This window comes from Crocodylus porosus, unplaced genomic scaffold, assembly GCF_001723895.1.
Source record: "Crocodylus porosus isolate Cpor-Errol unplaced genomic scaffold, CroPor_comp1, whole genome shotgun sequence".
NCBI lineage: Eukaryota > Metazoa > Chordata > Crocodylia > Crocodylidae > Crocodylus > Crocodylus porosus.
The window spans coordinates 59,901,245-59,919,581 of NW_017728931.1; the positions used below are offsets into that span (position 1 = coordinate 59,901,245).

An 18,337-nucleotide genomic window follows, 5' to 3' on the forward strand; every position below is an offset into this window, starting at 1 on the left:
CCGAAGACACCTGACAAGACCATTTCAGGATTGCAACCGGGGCACACGTTTCCATGCGGGCTGGGCAGCTCTGGGTTCTTGATTTGGTCTGCGGCACACTGTTTTTGCTGCTCCCACTTTTTCCACTGTTGTTGTGAGGTCTCAAAGTACCGAGATCCTCACAACTGACTCTTCCTGTTTGGGGCCATCCTGGGTGATAGCCCCCCAGGAGCGGATGCTGCATTTTTTCAAGTGGGCCTTGAGGATGTCTTTGGACTGCTTTGTCCGCCCTTCTCTTGAGTGTAGGCCTTGACTGAGCTGTCATATCTTATGCCAGGGGTGGGCATAATGCAGCCCATGGGCCAGATGCAGCCTGCCAGGCTATGGGAAAAGGAGGAGGAGAGAGAAAAACAATTAAAAAATTAATATTTATCAGCCCCTGGCTGCCTGTCATGCAGCTCTCAATGGCTTGCCAAAACTTAGTAAGCACCCCTCCACCGAAAATAACTGCCCGCCCCTGTCTTAAGCAGTAAAATCGGAAACACCCCTTTCCCTTAGCAGAGCCCAGGCCCAGGTGAGGAGCATCGGGGTTGGCCCCAGGCAGAGGCTTCGAGCTGGGGCAATACTCGGCTACGCCAGGATCGAGTCAACATGGGCCCCGAAGCAACTGACACCAGCGCGGGAGAGCGGGCTGCACAGACCCGAAAGCCCTGCTCAGGCCAAACCCTGACTCCGCCCCCGGGGCCGCCCCCGCCAATCCGCTCCCTCCCCACCCCCATGTGACTCACTCCACCCAATGGGTCCCCGACCTCGTTTTCTGCACTCCCGACGTCACCATGGAGACCCCCGGCAGGGGGTGCTCCTCTACCCCCCAGGCTCGCAGCCGGGGCGCCGCGCGCCCGAGGCCGGTTTCCGGCGAGGCCTGGAAGAGGTTCCGGGTCGGGGCGGAAGTGGCGGGTGGCTGCGACTCATGCGAAATGGCGGCGGGGGCGTTCGTGCCGGGAAACCCGCGGCGGTAGGAAGGACCTGCTGCCCGCCCGCCGAGGGTGAGCGCCCGGGGTGGGGGGGCACAGGCGGGTGTTGCCGAGCCGCATCCCCTCCCCCCGCGCGCGGCCCTCGGCGGAGCCGGCTCGTGCCGGGCCGGGCGCTCGGCGGCCCGTAGGGTTCCGGCATCTCTGTTGAATGAAGCGGCTCCTGCCTCAGCTGGGACGTGAGCGCGGGGCAGGGGCTGGCGGACCCTTGCGCGGCCCGGGTGTGGGCGGGGAAGGCAGCGGGCCCGGCAGCCAGGGGGCAGCGTCTCTGCTCGGCCTTGCGGCGGCTCACGGGAGCGGCTGAATTGGTTCCCTGCAGGGCCTAGCCTGGCAGGCCAGGCCGCGCTCTCCCTTCCGGGCGCTCCTGGCGCATCTAGGTGCTGCCGCTTCTCCGCTGCCAGATTTTGGTGCCTGTGGGAAGCCCCGTGGGCCGGGTGACATGGCACTGGGCTCTGCAGGCTGAAGGTTGACCCCCCTCTCTCCCTTCCTTCATAGGAGGGTTTTGACCCAACTTCTGAGGTGTTATGTTCAGCTTGGTGCTAATTTCCATTGGCATATTTGGATGTGAGGCAGGAGCTTGGGTTGTTTCATTAAAATATGGCCTTTGGTGTTGGGCAGGAATTCCTGTGTCAGGGGCTTCTGGTTTTTGCGAAAACGAGGAGGAAAGTGGAGACACAGGGACCCCTAATCATCAGTTCAGGAGGGAGGTGGTCCCTCACTGAGAAAATGTCTTAGTGGATGTCTTGAGGTTAAAGAACAGATCGATGGCATCAGTTAATACTTTCTAGCATAATGTTTCTTGTCTGCCAGGCCAGCCGAATTTAAGCTTGAAACCCTGAACAAACAAGCCAGCCTCAGAGAAGGGAGAAAATGTTAGTGGGAGAGTAGAGTACATGGAGTGCACATAAATTGAGGGGTGGTGAGGAAATGGATCTCTTACTTGACTGTGCAGTGAGTTAGTTTGGAGGAAAAGGGAATGGGGGTATATGCAGAGTCCTTAGCATGGGTGTTGCGCAAAAACCCTCAGGGGTGTTAGACTGGGGCAAAGGAAGTGCGCAAGAGCCCCTGGTGTGAAAGGGAGCACCTGGAGTGAAATGGAATTACGTAGGAAACAGTTAGGTAGTAATGGAAAAAAAGCAAGGAGCAGTGCACTAGTCAGTGCAGTGCACTTGGCAGAAGCAGCAGTATGCAAAACTCATCTGTAAATACAAACAATATGCTTAAAGTGTGGGTTGTGGGAGTTGCTTGTTGATAAAATGGTGTGGTTATCTTGCTTCCTCTATGTGCTAGAGGGAATGGGTGCAAGCATATTCCCATGACACCCTTCAGATCACATCACAGCTGCTTTGCAGTAACTGCCTATGTGTGTGCCCTTACTGGGTGCAAAATGACTTCCCACTAAAAATGTGTGGGTAAGCAGAAGCTACTTTGTATTTATTGTGTGGTAAGTTCATACATGTGGGTAGTTATATGGTGCATTATAAGTTCACACTTCTTACTTCACAGGATTTGTTTGTGCATCCGTACCTGGGGTTTGCGTGCAGTTGCATTCTGCACATTCATGAGAGCTAGGATTTAAAGACGTGATGGTTACTGACAGCAGCTATTAGTTTGGTGAAGGAGAAAGGAAGAATAGGAGCATGCTCATCATTACTGACAGATAGAATTTGATGGTGTGGATTTATTTTCAGGTTACTCATCCATTTCTGAGGTGGCAGTGAAAAGAGAAAAAACAGGTCAAAATGGGGCGGAGATCTACATCCTCCACCAAGAGTGGGAAGTTCATGAACCCCACAGACCAGGCCCGTGAGTATCTAGAAAAATGCTTGACGTAGCATTCTGACTTTATCTCTGACAGATGGGAATGAAAAATAACTGAAGGATCAAGTCAAATTCCAGATTGAGTTCCTTTTTGCCTGTTCAGCACACAGATTGTTTCCATCTCCAGAGTATTTGTTGTTTTGTTAGAACTAAACTTAAACAATTGTTCTAATTAAACTTCTGCTTCCATTTTTGAGTGAGTGACTGACTGAATGTCTCTGCTTTTGGTGTGGGGACTGCTGTTGTTTGTCTTTCAAAATGTGTCTGAATTTTTTTTTTACTAAGCATATTTTTCTAGGACTGAGAAAAGAGGGGTGGATAGAACTGGTTTTCAAATTAGCAAGCTGTTGAAAAACAGAACTGAAGTACTTGCAGAAGAAATATGTTATGCTGGCTGGGTTTGACTGGCTTTTTTAAAGTTATCTGTTTTCTTTCTTTCTGCAGGAAAGGAGGCTCGGAAGAGGGAGCTAAAGAAGGTAAGCCATTGTGTCAGCAACAGTATCGCTGTCCTGTTTGTTTCATGTTTCCAGCAGCAGTGGACTTTAGGCAATGAGCAGACTGACTCCAGGCTTCTCAAAAGCCTTTCTATGTTGTGAAGATGCTGTCTTACTGAAAGGGATACTGCTAACCTAAGTCATGTTTTTGTCTGAAGTTTTTTTAACCCTAACCCCCCCCCCCCCGGTCTGCTTTGTGCTTTTGGTGGCACTTTTCTGTTATTGGGGTTACTATGTCCCATTTGCTCAGTTTTCCCTTATGGTTCCTTTGGTAAGGTAACATGGAAGAAGAAAACCTTAATAAATGCGGGAGCAATTATGTTGAGATGGCAGAACTGGAGGAGGAGGTGTCTTGAAAGTATCCAAGATACTCCTCAAGTTATATTAGTGTCAGAAGTTGGTTAAAAGTCCTTCTAGGTATGTTATGTGATTGGTACTTTAAGGTGCTTGGAAATCTCTCTCTCTCTCTCTCTCTCTCTCTCTCTCTTTTCTCTCGGTTGTACGGCGTTTCTCCCATATTTAGAAGTCACAGGATTCTAAATTTTAGACAGAAGTTTATGATACCATAGGTTGCATTCATTTCCCAATTAACATAGAGTGACACTCTTTCTATCTCTTTATTCTCTGTTATAGAACAAAAAACAGAGGATGATGGTACGAGCAGCTGTATTAAAGATGAAGGATCCTAAGCAGATCATCCGGGACATGGAAAAATTGGATGAGATGGGTGAGTGTGTAGCATCTGGGAGACTTGTTTAGGGTGTGAGGAGATCAGGAAACATCAGACAGAATGATAGTCCCCTGCGTTAATCCCCTAAATGTTTTTGTTTATATGAGCTTTTCTTTTTAAAAGCAATGGGGAGGGGGAGAGAGTTCTGTGGATGGGAAAGTTGTTCTTTTTGGACGTTTTGTGACCTTTTTTATGGTTATTGGAGAAGATGGATGGCTTAGGTATTTCAGTGAGAAGACAAACATGTAAGGGGAGTGTAGTTAATCTTGTCAGAATCTGAGCATGTATAAAGGAGTGGATCTATATAAGGCCTGGACACCTGGTGAAAAAATTATTCATCTTAAGGCCCTTGAAACATCATCCAAAGAGAGAGTGACATTTGTGAACATGCACGCAGTGTAATTCAGTTAACTAATCAGGATTCCTATTACAAGTTGTCCTTTTTTTTCCCTGGGCTTTTGTCCTGGATCAGAGTTTAACCCAGTACAGCAGCCACAACTTAATGAAAAGGTGCTAAAGGACAAACGTAAGAAATTACGTGAGACCTTTGAGCGTATCTTGCGTCTCTACGAAAAGGAAAATCCTGACATATACAAAGAACTGCGCAAGCTAGAAGTGGAGTATGAACAGAAGAGATCACAGCTCAGCCAGTACTTTGATGCTGTCAAGGTAACATCACTCATGGTTATGGGCATATGACACTGATAGTTCTTTTGCTTTGTTCCTTGTTTACATGTGGCTGTTACAAAGAAGAAGTGTTTTGTGAAAGACTGTTTTTGATACTCAACCCTTTCCATGCTGAGCATTTTAATTAGGCTACGTAGCTTATGCTTTGGCTGCCTCTGTGCTCCTGTGTGGTATTGGATTTAATTTATAGGATGACTTTGCTATAGCTTGAACAGCACACGCCCTAGTATCTAACTACTTTCTTTGCCTTGGCTCGTAAGATATTTTTCACACTATACTGTAGATTTTGTCTTAAAACTTTGTTAATCCATATGCTTAGGGGAATGAACTTGTATCTCAGCCTATCAGTGTTTCTGATGGTCCCCTTCATGGAGTCCCTAAGCTTTGAGCTGATCATCTGTAGATGAAGGGGGGATTTAATAGCAGCCTGCAGTTACCTGAAGTGTGGTTCCAAGGAGGATGGCACTAGACTGTTCTCAGTGGTGGCAGATGACAGAATAAGGGGCAGTGGTGTTAAGTTACAGCAAGGGAAGTTTGTTATATCAGTGGTTCTCAACCTATTTGCCATAGTAGGCTACACTTGATCTCAATGTGTTATGTGGGTTGCACCTACACAGCTTACTTCCTGTGTGTCCATTTAAAAATGTTTTAACAGGATGTCACATGGGACACAGCAGTGTGCTGATTGGACTGCATATGGGCCATGGGTTGAGAACCACTGGGTTAGATATTAGGAAAACCTTTCTCACTAGGATGGTAGTAAAGTGCTGGAACAGGTTACCCAGAGAGATGGTGGAATCTTCATCCTTGGAGGTTTTGAAGACCTAGCTAGCTTTGGCTGGAAAGATCTAGTTGAGGATGGTTCTGCTTTGAGCAGGGGAGTGGACTAGATGCCTCCTGAGTTCCCTTCCAACCTAATTTCCTGTGAGTCTATGCAGTGTTCCTTTGCAATGTACAAATTCCTATAGCTGCTGCTATTCCCACCTACTTAGGAATCTTTGCTTTGTGGGCTGAAAATCTTTAAGCTTGACCAGGCTTTGATTTGAATAGGGTAGGCTTTTCCACAGGCAGACTCTGTGTGGGACCTTGCCATTAGGGACCTTAGGGTGAGATTACACATTAGAGTTAGCAGGTGCTAATCCTAAAGAATGTTAGCCTGTGTTACGGTTAACTAGTGCTAGTGATCAGTCATGGGATTAATACCTTTTCTAATGTGCACTACTCAGACCTGCTGCTAGAAGGCTGGTGAGCTGCAAGTTTACTCTGTAGCTGCCTTGGTCTCTGGCTCTCTAGCCAGAGTATAGGCTGCGGAGGAGGGTGGTGAGGGCCCTCCAATGTCACTTGGATCTCCTGCTCCACCCCCAAAGCAGCCTGCTACCCTCTTCCCTCCAAGCCCTGGATTCTCCACTCGTGGATCACTGCCCTGGCATCCCAGTTGGCCCAAGATCAGTGGTGGTTAGTGGTGGGGAATCCCCCTCCCTGCCTGCTTCCAGGCTCCCTGCAGCCTGTGCCACCCCAGTGAACCTGTATCCACGGGGCCCTGCAGCTGGCGGTCAGCTCCTTGGCCCCTCAGTTGCTAGGGGCCTAGCTCAACTTCCAGCCCCTCAGTTGCTAGGGGCCTAGCTCAAAGATAATTCTGGTCTGGAGTGGTGTAACTTTTTGAGATGCCAAAAGAGCACTTAGCACTAGTTAACAAACCTTAATGTGTGGTCATTCAAGTTTTTAATTGCTCTTAGTCTGATCTGATTTTAATGTGTAATCTCATCCTCAGTTTTTTCATATCTCTGATCTTCAAAGATCTGTTCAAGGAACAGATGCAAGGAGTAATGTATCTTTGAAATACTCACCTTTGTTGATGGTTATCAACACCCTTCCTTTCACATTCTGAAGTGAGGAGGGTGCGTGATATTCTGTTACCTCTACCTCCTGCATGGTTAACCTGCCTGCTGTTTATAATTCTCCCAGAATGCCCAGCACGTTGAAGTGGAAAGTATTCCCTTGCCAGACATGCCTCATGCCCCCTCCAACATCCTCATACAAGACATCCCCTTACCTGGAGCCCAACCACCTTCTATCCTCAAGAAAACATCAGCTTATGGGTAAGAAGGAAATGTCCTGAAGGGATAACAAAATCTGTTGGGTGGAAAGAGGGTGAGTGGGAAGCAACAGCTAGAGGAAGAAATGATAATAGAAGTCCTTAGTAAATGGTGAATATAGAGTGCTGTCGGTATTTCATCTCCACTCCAAACCTTTCTTTCCATTCTTTCTGTTTAAAAGTCTGCTTTGTGCCTTAATTTCAGTTACAATAAATGTCTGTCTCTAGTCTTTTGTAGGGCTATGCAAAGCTTCGGATCATGATTCAGATTTGGAGGCAATTCAGAGCCTGAATCTATGAATCCGAATTGAATTGCGGGAAGCTTTAGGCCAGGCTTGTCCAACATGTGGCCCTCCAAGCTGTTTTCTGAGGCCTGAGGTGCTGTGACGGGAAACGAAATAAACACTGTATTTTTGTTTCGGGGGGTGGGGGGAGGATGTGATACCACTTCCTGTGAGGTCTTTGAATATGGCTTGCCGGCCTACTGGGTGATAAAAAGTTCGTGATCTGGCCCCACATTCAGAAAGGTTGGACACCCCTGCTTTAGGCTTTCTGAATTGATTTGGAGATTCAGCCATAGGGTATAATGGGGAATCAATGAAATAGCTATAATTTTGTTGTCTTTTGGTTGATTCAGATGAAACTTGCAGGGATGGTAGTGTCTGCTGAGAGCCTGACATGTGCCAAGTTTCAAGGTGATAGGTGCAGGGGTTTCTGGGAAAATACACCCCAAAATTTTGAAGACAAACCTTATGTCGTGTGTTAAGCCACAGTGGGGTGAAAACTACAGAGATGATAGCTCTTACTGAGGCCACAAAGCCTGCCAAGTTTCAAGGAGGTAGGAGCAGGGGCTTGGGAGAAACTGCACCTCAAGCTGCAGATGAGCAGAACTCTTGACAGGGTGACACTGTGCGTTAAGGTGCAGCAGGCTGAAAGCTGCAGGCCTGCTAGGCCCTGCTGTGGCCACGAAGCCTGCCAGCTGTCAAGGAGATAGGTGCAGGGGTTCTGGGTGCTGGGGCCCTGCACCTCTAGGTGCTGACGGTCAAAACTCGTGCCATGGGTGCTTGTGCAACTGTGTCTGCCTGGGGGGGGGAACTACTGCAGGCCTGCTTTATTCTTTTTGCCAATTTCCCTGTATGTGCATAAAAGGTTTTCTTGAAGGTGCTTTATAAGGAAGGGAGCAGAGACTTTCATGTTTATCTCTGTCCTTTTTTATTTCAGACCTCCGGTCCGGTCCATTTCTGTACTTCCTCCTCTAGGACTTGGCGTTCCACGATTACCCCCAGGCAGGAAGCCTCCTGGGCCACCCCCAGGGCCACCCCCACCACAGGTCCTGCAGATGTATGGCCGGAAAGTGGGCTTTGCCTTGGACATGGCTCCTCGGAGACGAGAGGAGGAGATTTCTTATGGTTCTGACACAGGTAACAAGCTACTGCTTCTCCCAGTCTTCATGTTAGCCTTTCACTAAAGATGCTTTTCAGGTTATATTTTTCATCCTTTCTTTATTTCTCTTTGATAGTATTACAGGGGAGCTGTACAGTTTGGTTCATATTGACATGGCATTTGTTTTAGAGAGAATATGTATGCTTACATTACCTGATCCTGGCTTTTACAGGGTCATAGAGAATTGACATACTGTACAAAAACCTGAAATTCTTATGCTGTTGAATTGGAAGTACTTTTCTGCTCTTGAAAGATTATGCACTGGTTCTCTTTTTGTTAATGCCAGTATGCTGCATTTGGTAATTTTATCAGTGCATTCAACGTGAGCTTCACTTTTAACAGTTGATGATGATGCCAGTTACAACATTTGGATTTTTGGTTTGCCATTGGTGCTGTTGAATTGGGGGTGTGTGTGGGGAATTCTCTTGTGGGTTTGACTGGGTTGCAGAATTGTAGGGATCCTGCATTTGAGAACATCCCCCAGAGAAGCTTCTCAGCTGAAAACTTACAACCTCTTCCAGAAAAAAATTCTACATGTAAATCCCATACATGCTATTGGTAAGAACAGCGCTAAGGGGGGAACTGATCATACCCTCCAGTTTTGTACCATTCTGCAGGATCTTCAGGAATGTTTGTGAGCACCGTATAACTGAGTAGGTTTCACTGTTTTGCAGATCTTTTCTCTTTACAGGCATAACAATTGTCAGCAGGGGGCCAGAAAAGATAAAAATAGGGTGGATAACGAGGCAATTTCAAAAGAGAAGAAATTGATAAACAGAAATGAACTGGTGAATTTTAGGTGCTGGTTAGCTAGTAGCCAAAAATAGCCTGGTAGTTAGTTGGTAACCAGGCCAAAAGAAATGAGATTCCTGTCTTAGAATTGTTTTCATAGATTCATAGATGTAGGGTCAGAAGGGACCTTGTAGAGCCTCTAATCTGACCCCCTGCAGCAGAAAGAACTGGGCTCAAATGACCCCAGCTAGGTAAACGTCAAGCCTCCTCTTAAAGACCCCCAAGGTAGGAGCCAGCACCGCTCCCTTGGAAGTTGGTTCCAGATCCTAGCTGCCCTGACTGAAGTAGTGCCTCCTAATGTCTAGTCTAAACCTACTCTCTAACAACTTCATGGCAATTATTCCTTGTTACTCTGGGAGGCGCTCGGGGGAACAAGGTCTCTCCCAATCCCTGCTGGTCCCCCCTAGTAAGTTTATAGATGGCCACCAGGACCCTTCTTAGCCTTCTCTTATGAAGGCTGAACAGGTTAAGGTCCTGTAGTCTCTCCTCATATGGTCTGCCCTGCTGTCCCTGGATCATGTGAGTGGCCGGTCCTGTAGTCTCTCCTCATATGGTCTGCCCTGCTGTCCCTGGATCATGTGAGTGGCCCTCCTTTGGACCCTCTCAATGCTGTCCACATTCTTTCTGACGCGCGGCACCCAGAACTGGATGCAGTACTCCAGCTGTGGCTTGACCAGTGTCGCATAGAGGAGGAGGATCACCTCCTTGGCCCTGCTTGTGATGCATCTGTGGATGCACGACAAGGAGTGATTAGCCCTACTGACCGTGTCTTCTCATTGTCAGCCCATGTTCATCTTGGAGTCAATGACTCCAAGATCTGTTTTTGCCACTGTGCTTTCAACAAGGGAGTTCCCCAGCCTATAGGTATGCTGCTGGTTCTTACTGCCCAAGTGCAGCACCCTGCATTTGTCAGTATTGAATCCCATCCTATTTTCATTTGCCCACTCCTGTAACCTGTCCAGGTCCGGCTGTAATCTGTCCTTCCCTTCTAGCATGCCCACCTCACCCCAAATCTTAGTGTCGTCTGCGAATTTAAACAGGGTGCTTATCACCCCATTGTCCAATTCGCTAATAAAGAAATTGAACAGTGCAGGCCCAAAGACTGAGCCCTGGGGGACTCCACTGCCCACTTCCCTCCAGGTCTAATATCACCCGTCCACCACCACTCTCTGAGTATGTTCCCTCAGCCAACTTGCAATCCATCTGACTGTAGGCATCAGTGCCACTGTTGCGTAGCTTTTTAATGAGAATGGGGTGGGAGACGGTGTCAAAGGCCTTCCTGAAGTCCAGAAAGACTACATCCTCCATGACATCTGCGTCCAATGATTTTGTGACCTGATCGTAGAAGGCAATCAGGTTGGTCCGACAGGATCTGCCCCTAATGAAACCACGCTGGTTGCCCTTGAGCATCATCCCTGCTGCTGGCCCATCACAAATGTGCTCCTTCATAATCTTTTCAAATAGCTTCCCCAGGATTGAAGTAAGACTTCCTGTCCCTCCTTCTTCCTACATCACAACTTCTGATAGTAAAGAGAAGTCACTTGTTTTTGAAGTTAGTATCTGATAGAATAATGTTACTTAATTGTCTCTTACGTTGCTGTAGACTCTGAAAGGATGTTTTATGGACAATGAATCCCTTCCTTGTTGGAATGGGGTTTGTCAGAAAATTGATTGAAATGAGCCTTCCACACTGGCATGGGGTTTTCTGGCTTTCTGATATTCTGCACTCTCTTCAGGCCAACGAGGACATGACGATGAAGTCTCCAGTACCAGTGAAGATGAAGGATACCCAGAAGACATGGATCAAGACAAGCATGACGAGAGCAGTGATGACAGTGATAGCGACAGGTCAGATGCAGATAGTGATGGTGATGAGTTCCTACATCGTGACAATGACAAGGAAAGGGACGGTGGAGAAGAAAAGAAAGGTGTGTAGTGAGAGGTTATAACTTGAAAAGTGACTAAAAATGACAATATCTTACTGAACAGTTCAGCTTGGTTGATGTGTACATACAGGCTTTTGAGTTTGGCTTTCTGCCAAAAAGTCTGTTTTTGGATGGCTTTAAGAACTATGCCATTCTATTTTGTATAATGACTGAATTATTACTATGGTTTTAACTGCAGAATATTTATTATTGTGATTAATGTATCAGGAGGAACCCAGGTATATTTTTAAGATCCAGGATGAATGAATTATTCAGACTCTGTTATTCTTTTAAAAAAAAAAAAAAAAAAAAGACACAACAGCATTTTAAAGCTAAAGCGTTTGGTCAGAAACTTGTACCATGCAACTTTGAGTCTGAATCAAGGGCATAACCCCACTTTAATGACTTGAAAAGTCTCAATGCACATAAACTTCAAATTAATCTGTAATACAGAAAGGCTTCTTAGAAAAGACACTTAGCTATTGATTCTAATAGTTTTGAGTGGAAGTAAAAAACAAAACAAAACCCACAAACCTATTTGAAACTGGTAGCAAATTTTAAGTTAGTAGAAAGTCAAGAGGCTAATAATATTAAGATTTGTTATTGTTTTGAAAACTATGGCTACTGACAGAAGTGAACAAACCCCCCACAAAAAACAGCGCTTTGCTGGAAGTGGAATTATGTTAGTTTAACCTGGTGCTCCAACATCTGTATAGATCTGGCACTTCAGCAGGGCTTTTTGGCATTTTTATCTAAAATTGATTCATTTAGCTATCAGATAAATCCCAAAAAGCCCCACTGGAGTGCCCAGTCTATATGGATGTTGGGCGAGCTGGTTCAAACTAATGAAATGCCTCCTTTGAGCATGCGCTGCATTCAGTGTGGGGGTATGCCAGGCTTAAAGTGGTGTTTTTTCACATATGTAAGTAGTCTCTGTATTTAAGGTGCTACTCACATCGGAGTAAAACTCTTTATTTTCTCATGTGTGTCGAATCCGTCTTCACCCCACCCCCCCCATCTTTGTAGGTCACAGTGTGCGGTTTGCTGACATGCCTGGCAAGTCACGGAAAAAGAAAAAGAACATGAAAGAATTGACTCCCCTTCAGGCCATGATGCTGCGAATGGCAGGTAAATAGTTGGGTATCTTAGCAGGTTATCAACATTGGAACTTGTATCTCTCTAGTTGCCTTACAATGAGAAAGCCTCCCCGTGAAAATTTCCTTATTCACACGCTATGCATAAAGGTCAGGATATTACAGAAATAACAGAAGGAAATGAGTTAAGGAAAATCAGTTAAGAAATTGCTTCTAGCAGTTAAAGAGCATATAGTGGTTTAATTTCCTCAGGGTAGTTGTTGAAGCATTGAGTTGAATATGAAGGACAGAGAAAGCTTTTTGACTTAACAAAGGAAAAAAACCAACAACACTATCCACTCCTGTATCTTAAAGACAAGCTTTTAAAAAATGGCCTGCATTAACAATGAAGGCAGAAACTCTCTTGATACTTAGAAGGGTCTTTTCCCCAAGGCTACAATAATGTACATGTGCCAGACCATCAGTCATCCTCTTTCTGCGTACATGTCTCTCTCTTGCCTCTTCAGTTTCAGCTTTTTGTTGCTGTTATCAGAAAGTGTTCTTGCAGAGTCTAAACAGGAACGGGCACTATCAACCAAAGAGCATGTATCTGATGGAGGGTGTGGTAAGGGATGATAGAAGAACAGTGGTACTGGGTGCATGTACACGCGCACTGGACTGCACAGTAACTGTCGTCACTGTGCAGTCGTAGTGTCACATGGGTCATTTCCAACGCTACTGTGCAGTAGCAACCAGCTACTACACAGTAGTGTCAGTGTCATGGTTTGTGCTTGCCAACACTACATTGCTTTAGCAGTGAGCTACGGCGATGTTGCGTCTCGCGTAGTTGTGCTCATTGCCTATACACACATTTTACTTATCTGAGCAAAGTAAATGGGTGCTTTTAAAATGTTTTAATTATAATTGTAGCCATAACTTCAGGTTTTACTGTTTGTTGCAATATCGATATACAAAAGTTAACTTTAAGTTGATTAAAAAAAATCTGGACACATCACTTGAATAGACTGTAGGGTGTGTATTAACTAGGTAAAACTATTAGCTTGTGTTAATGTGTGGCTTTAACTTTAGAAATTAAGCATCAGGAAAGTCATAAATTAAGATTTCTAAAGCAAACTTATTTCTGGACAAGTTGCACATTTTCCTGCTTTTTGTGACATCAAGTATAAAGTAAAAAAAAGGTACACTGGGAATGTGCTATTGGCTGGCCTGTTTAAGCTAACTTTTTGTAGTTGGCAGAAATTCCAAAGTATCCCTTCGCTGATTGTGTAATTCTGCTTTGCAGTTACTGTTTAATAACTGACTTATTTAGTCTATGACTGGTTGTTTTAAACAGATAATGGAAAGTACTATGTGAATTAAGAATGGCAGAGTTGAAGTTGCTGAAGGAACCTTAGTTTTTCTGCTTGGTTAATTTTTCAACCTTAAATGAAGAAAACTTAGATTAGTGAAAAGCTAACATCTTTAAGAGGAGGAAAGAGGGAGCAAATTTAAAACTGAATTGTTACCCACTAATTTAAAGTCTTTTAATAAGCCTAGTTTGAACACGGGCAACTTAACATTTTTTTTCCTACATTAATGCCACATTTGCATTAAGTTAAGTTTCCTCTCTTTCACTCCTTAGAGCATTTAAATCTTTTAAAAAGAAACTATTTGTGCACAAGGGGTGAAGGGAGGGCGGGAAAATTTCTAGATTGTTTTATAGTTCGAGTGATGGCATCAGTTTACAATAATATTCCCCTAAGAAATATTTTGCATACTTTGGTGGAAACCAAAGCAGCTGTTAGTAAGTCCTGAAAATATAGTACTAGTGAGTTCCATTAGGATCCTTTTACTGTATGTTTTCTATGGTGTCTAAATTATATCGGTTTATTCACCATTAGTGTGGGGTAAGGATTTCTTTCCCCTTATACCATGTAGTCCGGTTTTTCTGTGGTGTTATGATAGTAGTAGCTATGAGTTGATTAATACAGGAGTGGCCAACCTGTGGCATAGGTGCCACAAATGGTATGGGGAGACTGGGGAGGGGGTAGGCAGCTCAGTGGCAGATAGGGCAGGAAACAGAATGTAGAGCATCAGATCAGCTGGGGAACACAGGGCAGGAAATGGGAACCTGAGCTGCAGGTTGGGGAAGGGAAAGGGATTAGTGGCAGTTGGTGAGAGCAGGGAGCAGGGTTCATTTGTGGCGCACCTATAAAAAAGGTTGCCCCCCTCCATTACTACATTGTCTCTTTTTTTGTCTTCAGGTCAGGAAATTCCAGAAGAAGGCCGGGAAGTGGAGGAATACTCGGAAGAGGAGGATGATGATGAGGAGGACTCGGAAACTGAAGACACATCATCATCACAACAACAACAACAACAACAACAACAACACACAGAGGAGTCTCTGACTGAGACTGGATCATCTACTGCAGCTGCCCAGCCCCAGCCACAGCAGCAACCACCACCACAGCCTGTTCCTCCAACTCAGATACAGGCACCTCCTATGCCTGGGCCACCTCCACTAGGACCACCTCCTGCCCCTCCTCTGCGACCCCCAGGGCCACCCACTGGCCTTCCTCCTGGCCCTCCACCAGGTGGGTCATTTGACTGTTTTCATTTAATGTAGTTTGTAGACTTTCAACTGTGCAGAGGTCACTTAGCTGTTCCTCAGCCAGCTACAATTGCCACCATTCTAGGAGTGTTTCATATCTTGCTAAGAGAGAATAAGTCTTGCACCATAAATTCAATTTTAGGCTTCCTTAATTAATTGCCAAGCAAGAGAACCAAATACTGCTGGTTCTGCAGTGTGAGCGCATGTTTCATTAGGAATTGGAGGGATATAGCAACACAATTTGCGTGGGTAAATGGGGTCACAACTGAACTCAGTTGGGGCAGTTGGCTTAGAAACGAAATTCCCTGAATTATTTAACTGTATTAAATTCCAAGAAGAAAATAGGCTGTTATAGAGGTAGGACATTTAGGACTTTGTTTATAATTATCCTGCTATTGTGTTTCTGAGCCACATATAAGAAGTATAAAGAGGATTTTGATGAGCAAGAGCAAGGCATGTCCTGTCACCATCCCTCCTTTTAAAAGTCAGCTGCATGCACTCACCTTTACTGTTCTTGTGCGATCAGAAATGTCTGTCTGTCATTTCAGCAGGAGAAACAAAATCCAGAATGAAAAGTCCTCCAGTACACTTGTCTTTAGCTGTTTAAATATGGGCAAATAAACTTACTGAAGTATATGGGAAGGAAGGAGTGTAGCTGATGAGTCTAGAGTCTCAATCTCAATGAACAGGGAAATATGGGTATTGGATCATAATTATTTTGGAATTAGGTTGAGTTCAAGATCATTTGAGCAGCACCATGTTTGAGATGGTGACACCAAAGAAAGGAGAATTTCTTTTTTTTTTCTTTCTTCTCTTTTGACTCTGGGCTGTGTTGTAGCATATTAATTCAATAACTACTTACAAGAACAGTGATAGCCATTAAATAAAGATGATAGGCCTGCCAGCCTATTTAATCTACACAAAAAAGATTTGGGATCCTGATTTGAAAGAATCCTGATTTGGGATCAGGAAGAATATTCCCTCCATTTCGTTCCCACAGTCAGTACCATGGTCAGATGGATTTTACCCTTTTTTGCTTAAGTAGTTGACTTTGACTATTGTTGGAGATGAACCATCAGAAGTGATGAGCCATTGGTGCCATCTAGCAATAGCACTGTAGTCTTTTAAGACAATGTTCTTGATTGCTTTTCAATTAAGAGACTTCTTGTGGCTCCATGACAGCAAACAGCTGTTTAAAGTGATACTTTCATATTCTTGCCTGTAAAAGTGTTCACATGGGTTTGCTGGGTTGCTAGAAAAAGTTATATGTTGAGCATAGTTCAGCACTTGAATTAGGTTGAGTTGGGTAAGAAGTGAAGAATAAAAAAGGGCCCGTATGCCTGAAAAAGGTCAAGATAGCATGTGACCTCTGAGGGATCAGAGACTTGTGTGTGTACCTGAGATGCTGGAAGATCTGTTTTAAAAACTAAGGGTGTGCTGATATTGGACAAAGCTCATCTTAGAGATGATGTTAACTCTTGACCAGAGGGTGGTTTTTCACTCGCTCCCCCCAACTCATGACCTAACTTGTTCCTTTTTACATTATCAGGGGCCCCTCCATTCTTGAGACCACCTGGCTTGCCAGGACTGCGTGGACCTTTACCACGACTCTTGCCACCAGGACCTCCACCCGGCCGACCTCCTGGCCCTCCACCGGGCCCACCTCCAGGTCTACCACCTGGTCCTCCACCACGGGGCCCCCCACCTCGCCTGCCCCCTCCGGCACCCCCAGGTAAAATTTTCCTCTCTTTGTTTCTACTCATTTACAGTCTCTTGTTTAAATCCTTTCTGCTAGTCGAGCCATTTCACAGAGTGGGGAGAAAAGGACTTTCCCAGTGCCCTGGACAAACAAAGTAAATAGTGTCATAATACTGGTGTGCCCCCATTCAGTCTATGTCACTAAAACATGGCTTGGAGAAGTCTTCCCCTTTACATTAAGTCTCTGGGAGATATCACTTCCTCAACAAGAACACTTCTGTTACTATTCCATGCGGACTTATCTCAGGAAGTTTAAGTTCCTTTGCTACCACAGGGTCTAAGTTTGTACTCTGCTGTGTCATAAAGCTATTCTAAAATGTCCTTGCACTGACCTCCCTCTTGGAATTCTTATTTCAGTAGCAGGCCTTTTTTGAAGCAGGGTAGAGTTTATACTCCCTGATTAGTTTTGTGATGTAACTGAGTTTCTTATAGGTATGTGATGGGAAGCTAAGTTTCATGTGCTTTGTGCTCAAGCACGTCATATCTAAGAGGAATGTGAAAGAGGGTAGGATGCAGCATTTCTGGGCTTTTAAGCTCTGGTGAGGGACATTATGCCTGTCTGGAATTTCCCATTGTAAGTGTTTGTGTACGTTGTTCTTAATGGAGATCAAGCTGATGTTGAGGGGCTTGAAGGCAACTGGTAATGTCACTTTGTAATGCTGTCCAATTTATTGGCCCCCTTTCAACCTATGAGCTTGCTCTAAACCCGTGCCAAGTGTTCCTTCGGGCACTTAGCAGAACAGAGAGCTAGCTTAGACTTTCTGTTCCCCATACAGGTATTCCTCCACCTCGCCCGGGCATGTTGCGTCCACCCTTGGTGCCTCCCTTAGGACCTGCCCCACCCGGGCTTTTTCCACCAGCACCTATTCCAAACCCAGGGGTGCTGAGTGCCCCGCCCAGTTTGATCCAGCGCCCCAAGGCCGATGACACCAGTGCAGCCACCATTGAGAAGAAAGCCACAGCAACTATCAGTGCCAAGCCACAAATCACCAACCCCAAGGCAGAGATTACTCGCTTTGTGCCCACTGCTTTGCGAGTGCGTCGTGAGAACAAAGGTGCGTCTGCTGCCTCCCAGAGGAAACCAGATGATGAGCCTGCTCTTCCATTAACCAAAGCGACACCTAAGGCTGGATCCTCTGCCCCTGTCTCTGTTCAGACAAAGGATGATGTGTATGAAGCCTTCATGAAGGAAATGGAAGGGCTCCTGTAACTTAGTCTGTTTGCAGTCAGCCCTCCTACTTGCTGAGCTGTGATCAGACTACCATGAGGGAGGAAGAGGATCCTCCTGACTGCAATGATTGGGTTGGAGGGCATGTGTTAAATGTAGCTGCCTTACCCGGAGGTTAACTTATCAAGAGTCTCTAAGTAGAGACCATTACATGTGGGTTGTGGCAGGGAAGCCCCTTTAGAGCCAGAATTTCCACTTCTAGCTTCTTGGTGGGGAGGAGACTTAATGTCCGGAAGGTGACCCTGGTAAAAGGCCTTTCTTGGGTCCTTTATCATTGTGGGAATGAGGCTGTAATAGTGAAAGAAGGGGGAGTGTATCACACTCAATGGAACCCTTTCACTTCATGGATGCTTTGTGGTAGGGTAATGGCACAAATTCCTGAGGTACCAGAAATAAGCTGGTAACATTTCATATACAGACCTGATTGTCGGGTTTTTATGTTCCTTTTTGTTTTTTGTCCCTGTAAATATTTTATAGTACTATTTTTAGTTGCAGTGAAATGGATCAATCATTTTTTCTCCCAAGGGTGGGCAGGGAGGTAATTTGTTGCATATATTGTACACTGGAGTCTTGCACTCTGTCCCCTCTGCAACCATCTATGTGGTTTCCTGCTGACAGGAGAAACTTCATTCTGTCTCATGAAAGACAATAAATGTTCAGTGTATTAAGA

At 45.3% G+C, this 18,337-nt stretch overlaps 1 protein-coding gene across 2 annotated transcripts; it reads left to right on the top strand.

Moving 5' to 3' along the window:
* Positions 1–919: 919 nt before the first annotated feature.
* Positions 920–18,337, top strand: WBP11 (WW domain binding protein 11). 2 transcript variants are annotated; one of them, XM_019545188.1, is made up of 12 exons: positions 920–1,025; positions 2,702–2,816; positions 3,276–3,307; positions 3,959–4,052; positions 4,528–4,724; positions 6,708–6,841; positions 8,059–8,258; positions 10,809–11,000; positions 12,024–12,125; positions 14,335–14,664; positions 16,231–16,413; positions 17,216–17,649. In XM_019545188.1, the coding sequence occupies exons 2-12, from the start codon at positions 2,753–2,755 to the stop codon at positions 17,647–17,649; spliced, it is 1,962 nt and encodes a 653-aa protein (XP_019400733.1). In that variant the 5' UTR covers positions 920–1,025; positions 2,702–2,752. The 2 variants fall into 2 exon arrangements, with proteins under 2 accessions (XP_019400733.1, XP_019400734.1); XM_019545189.1 differs by lacking the exon at positions 920–1,025 and having other exon boundaries at positions 2,753–2,816; positions 17,216–18,337.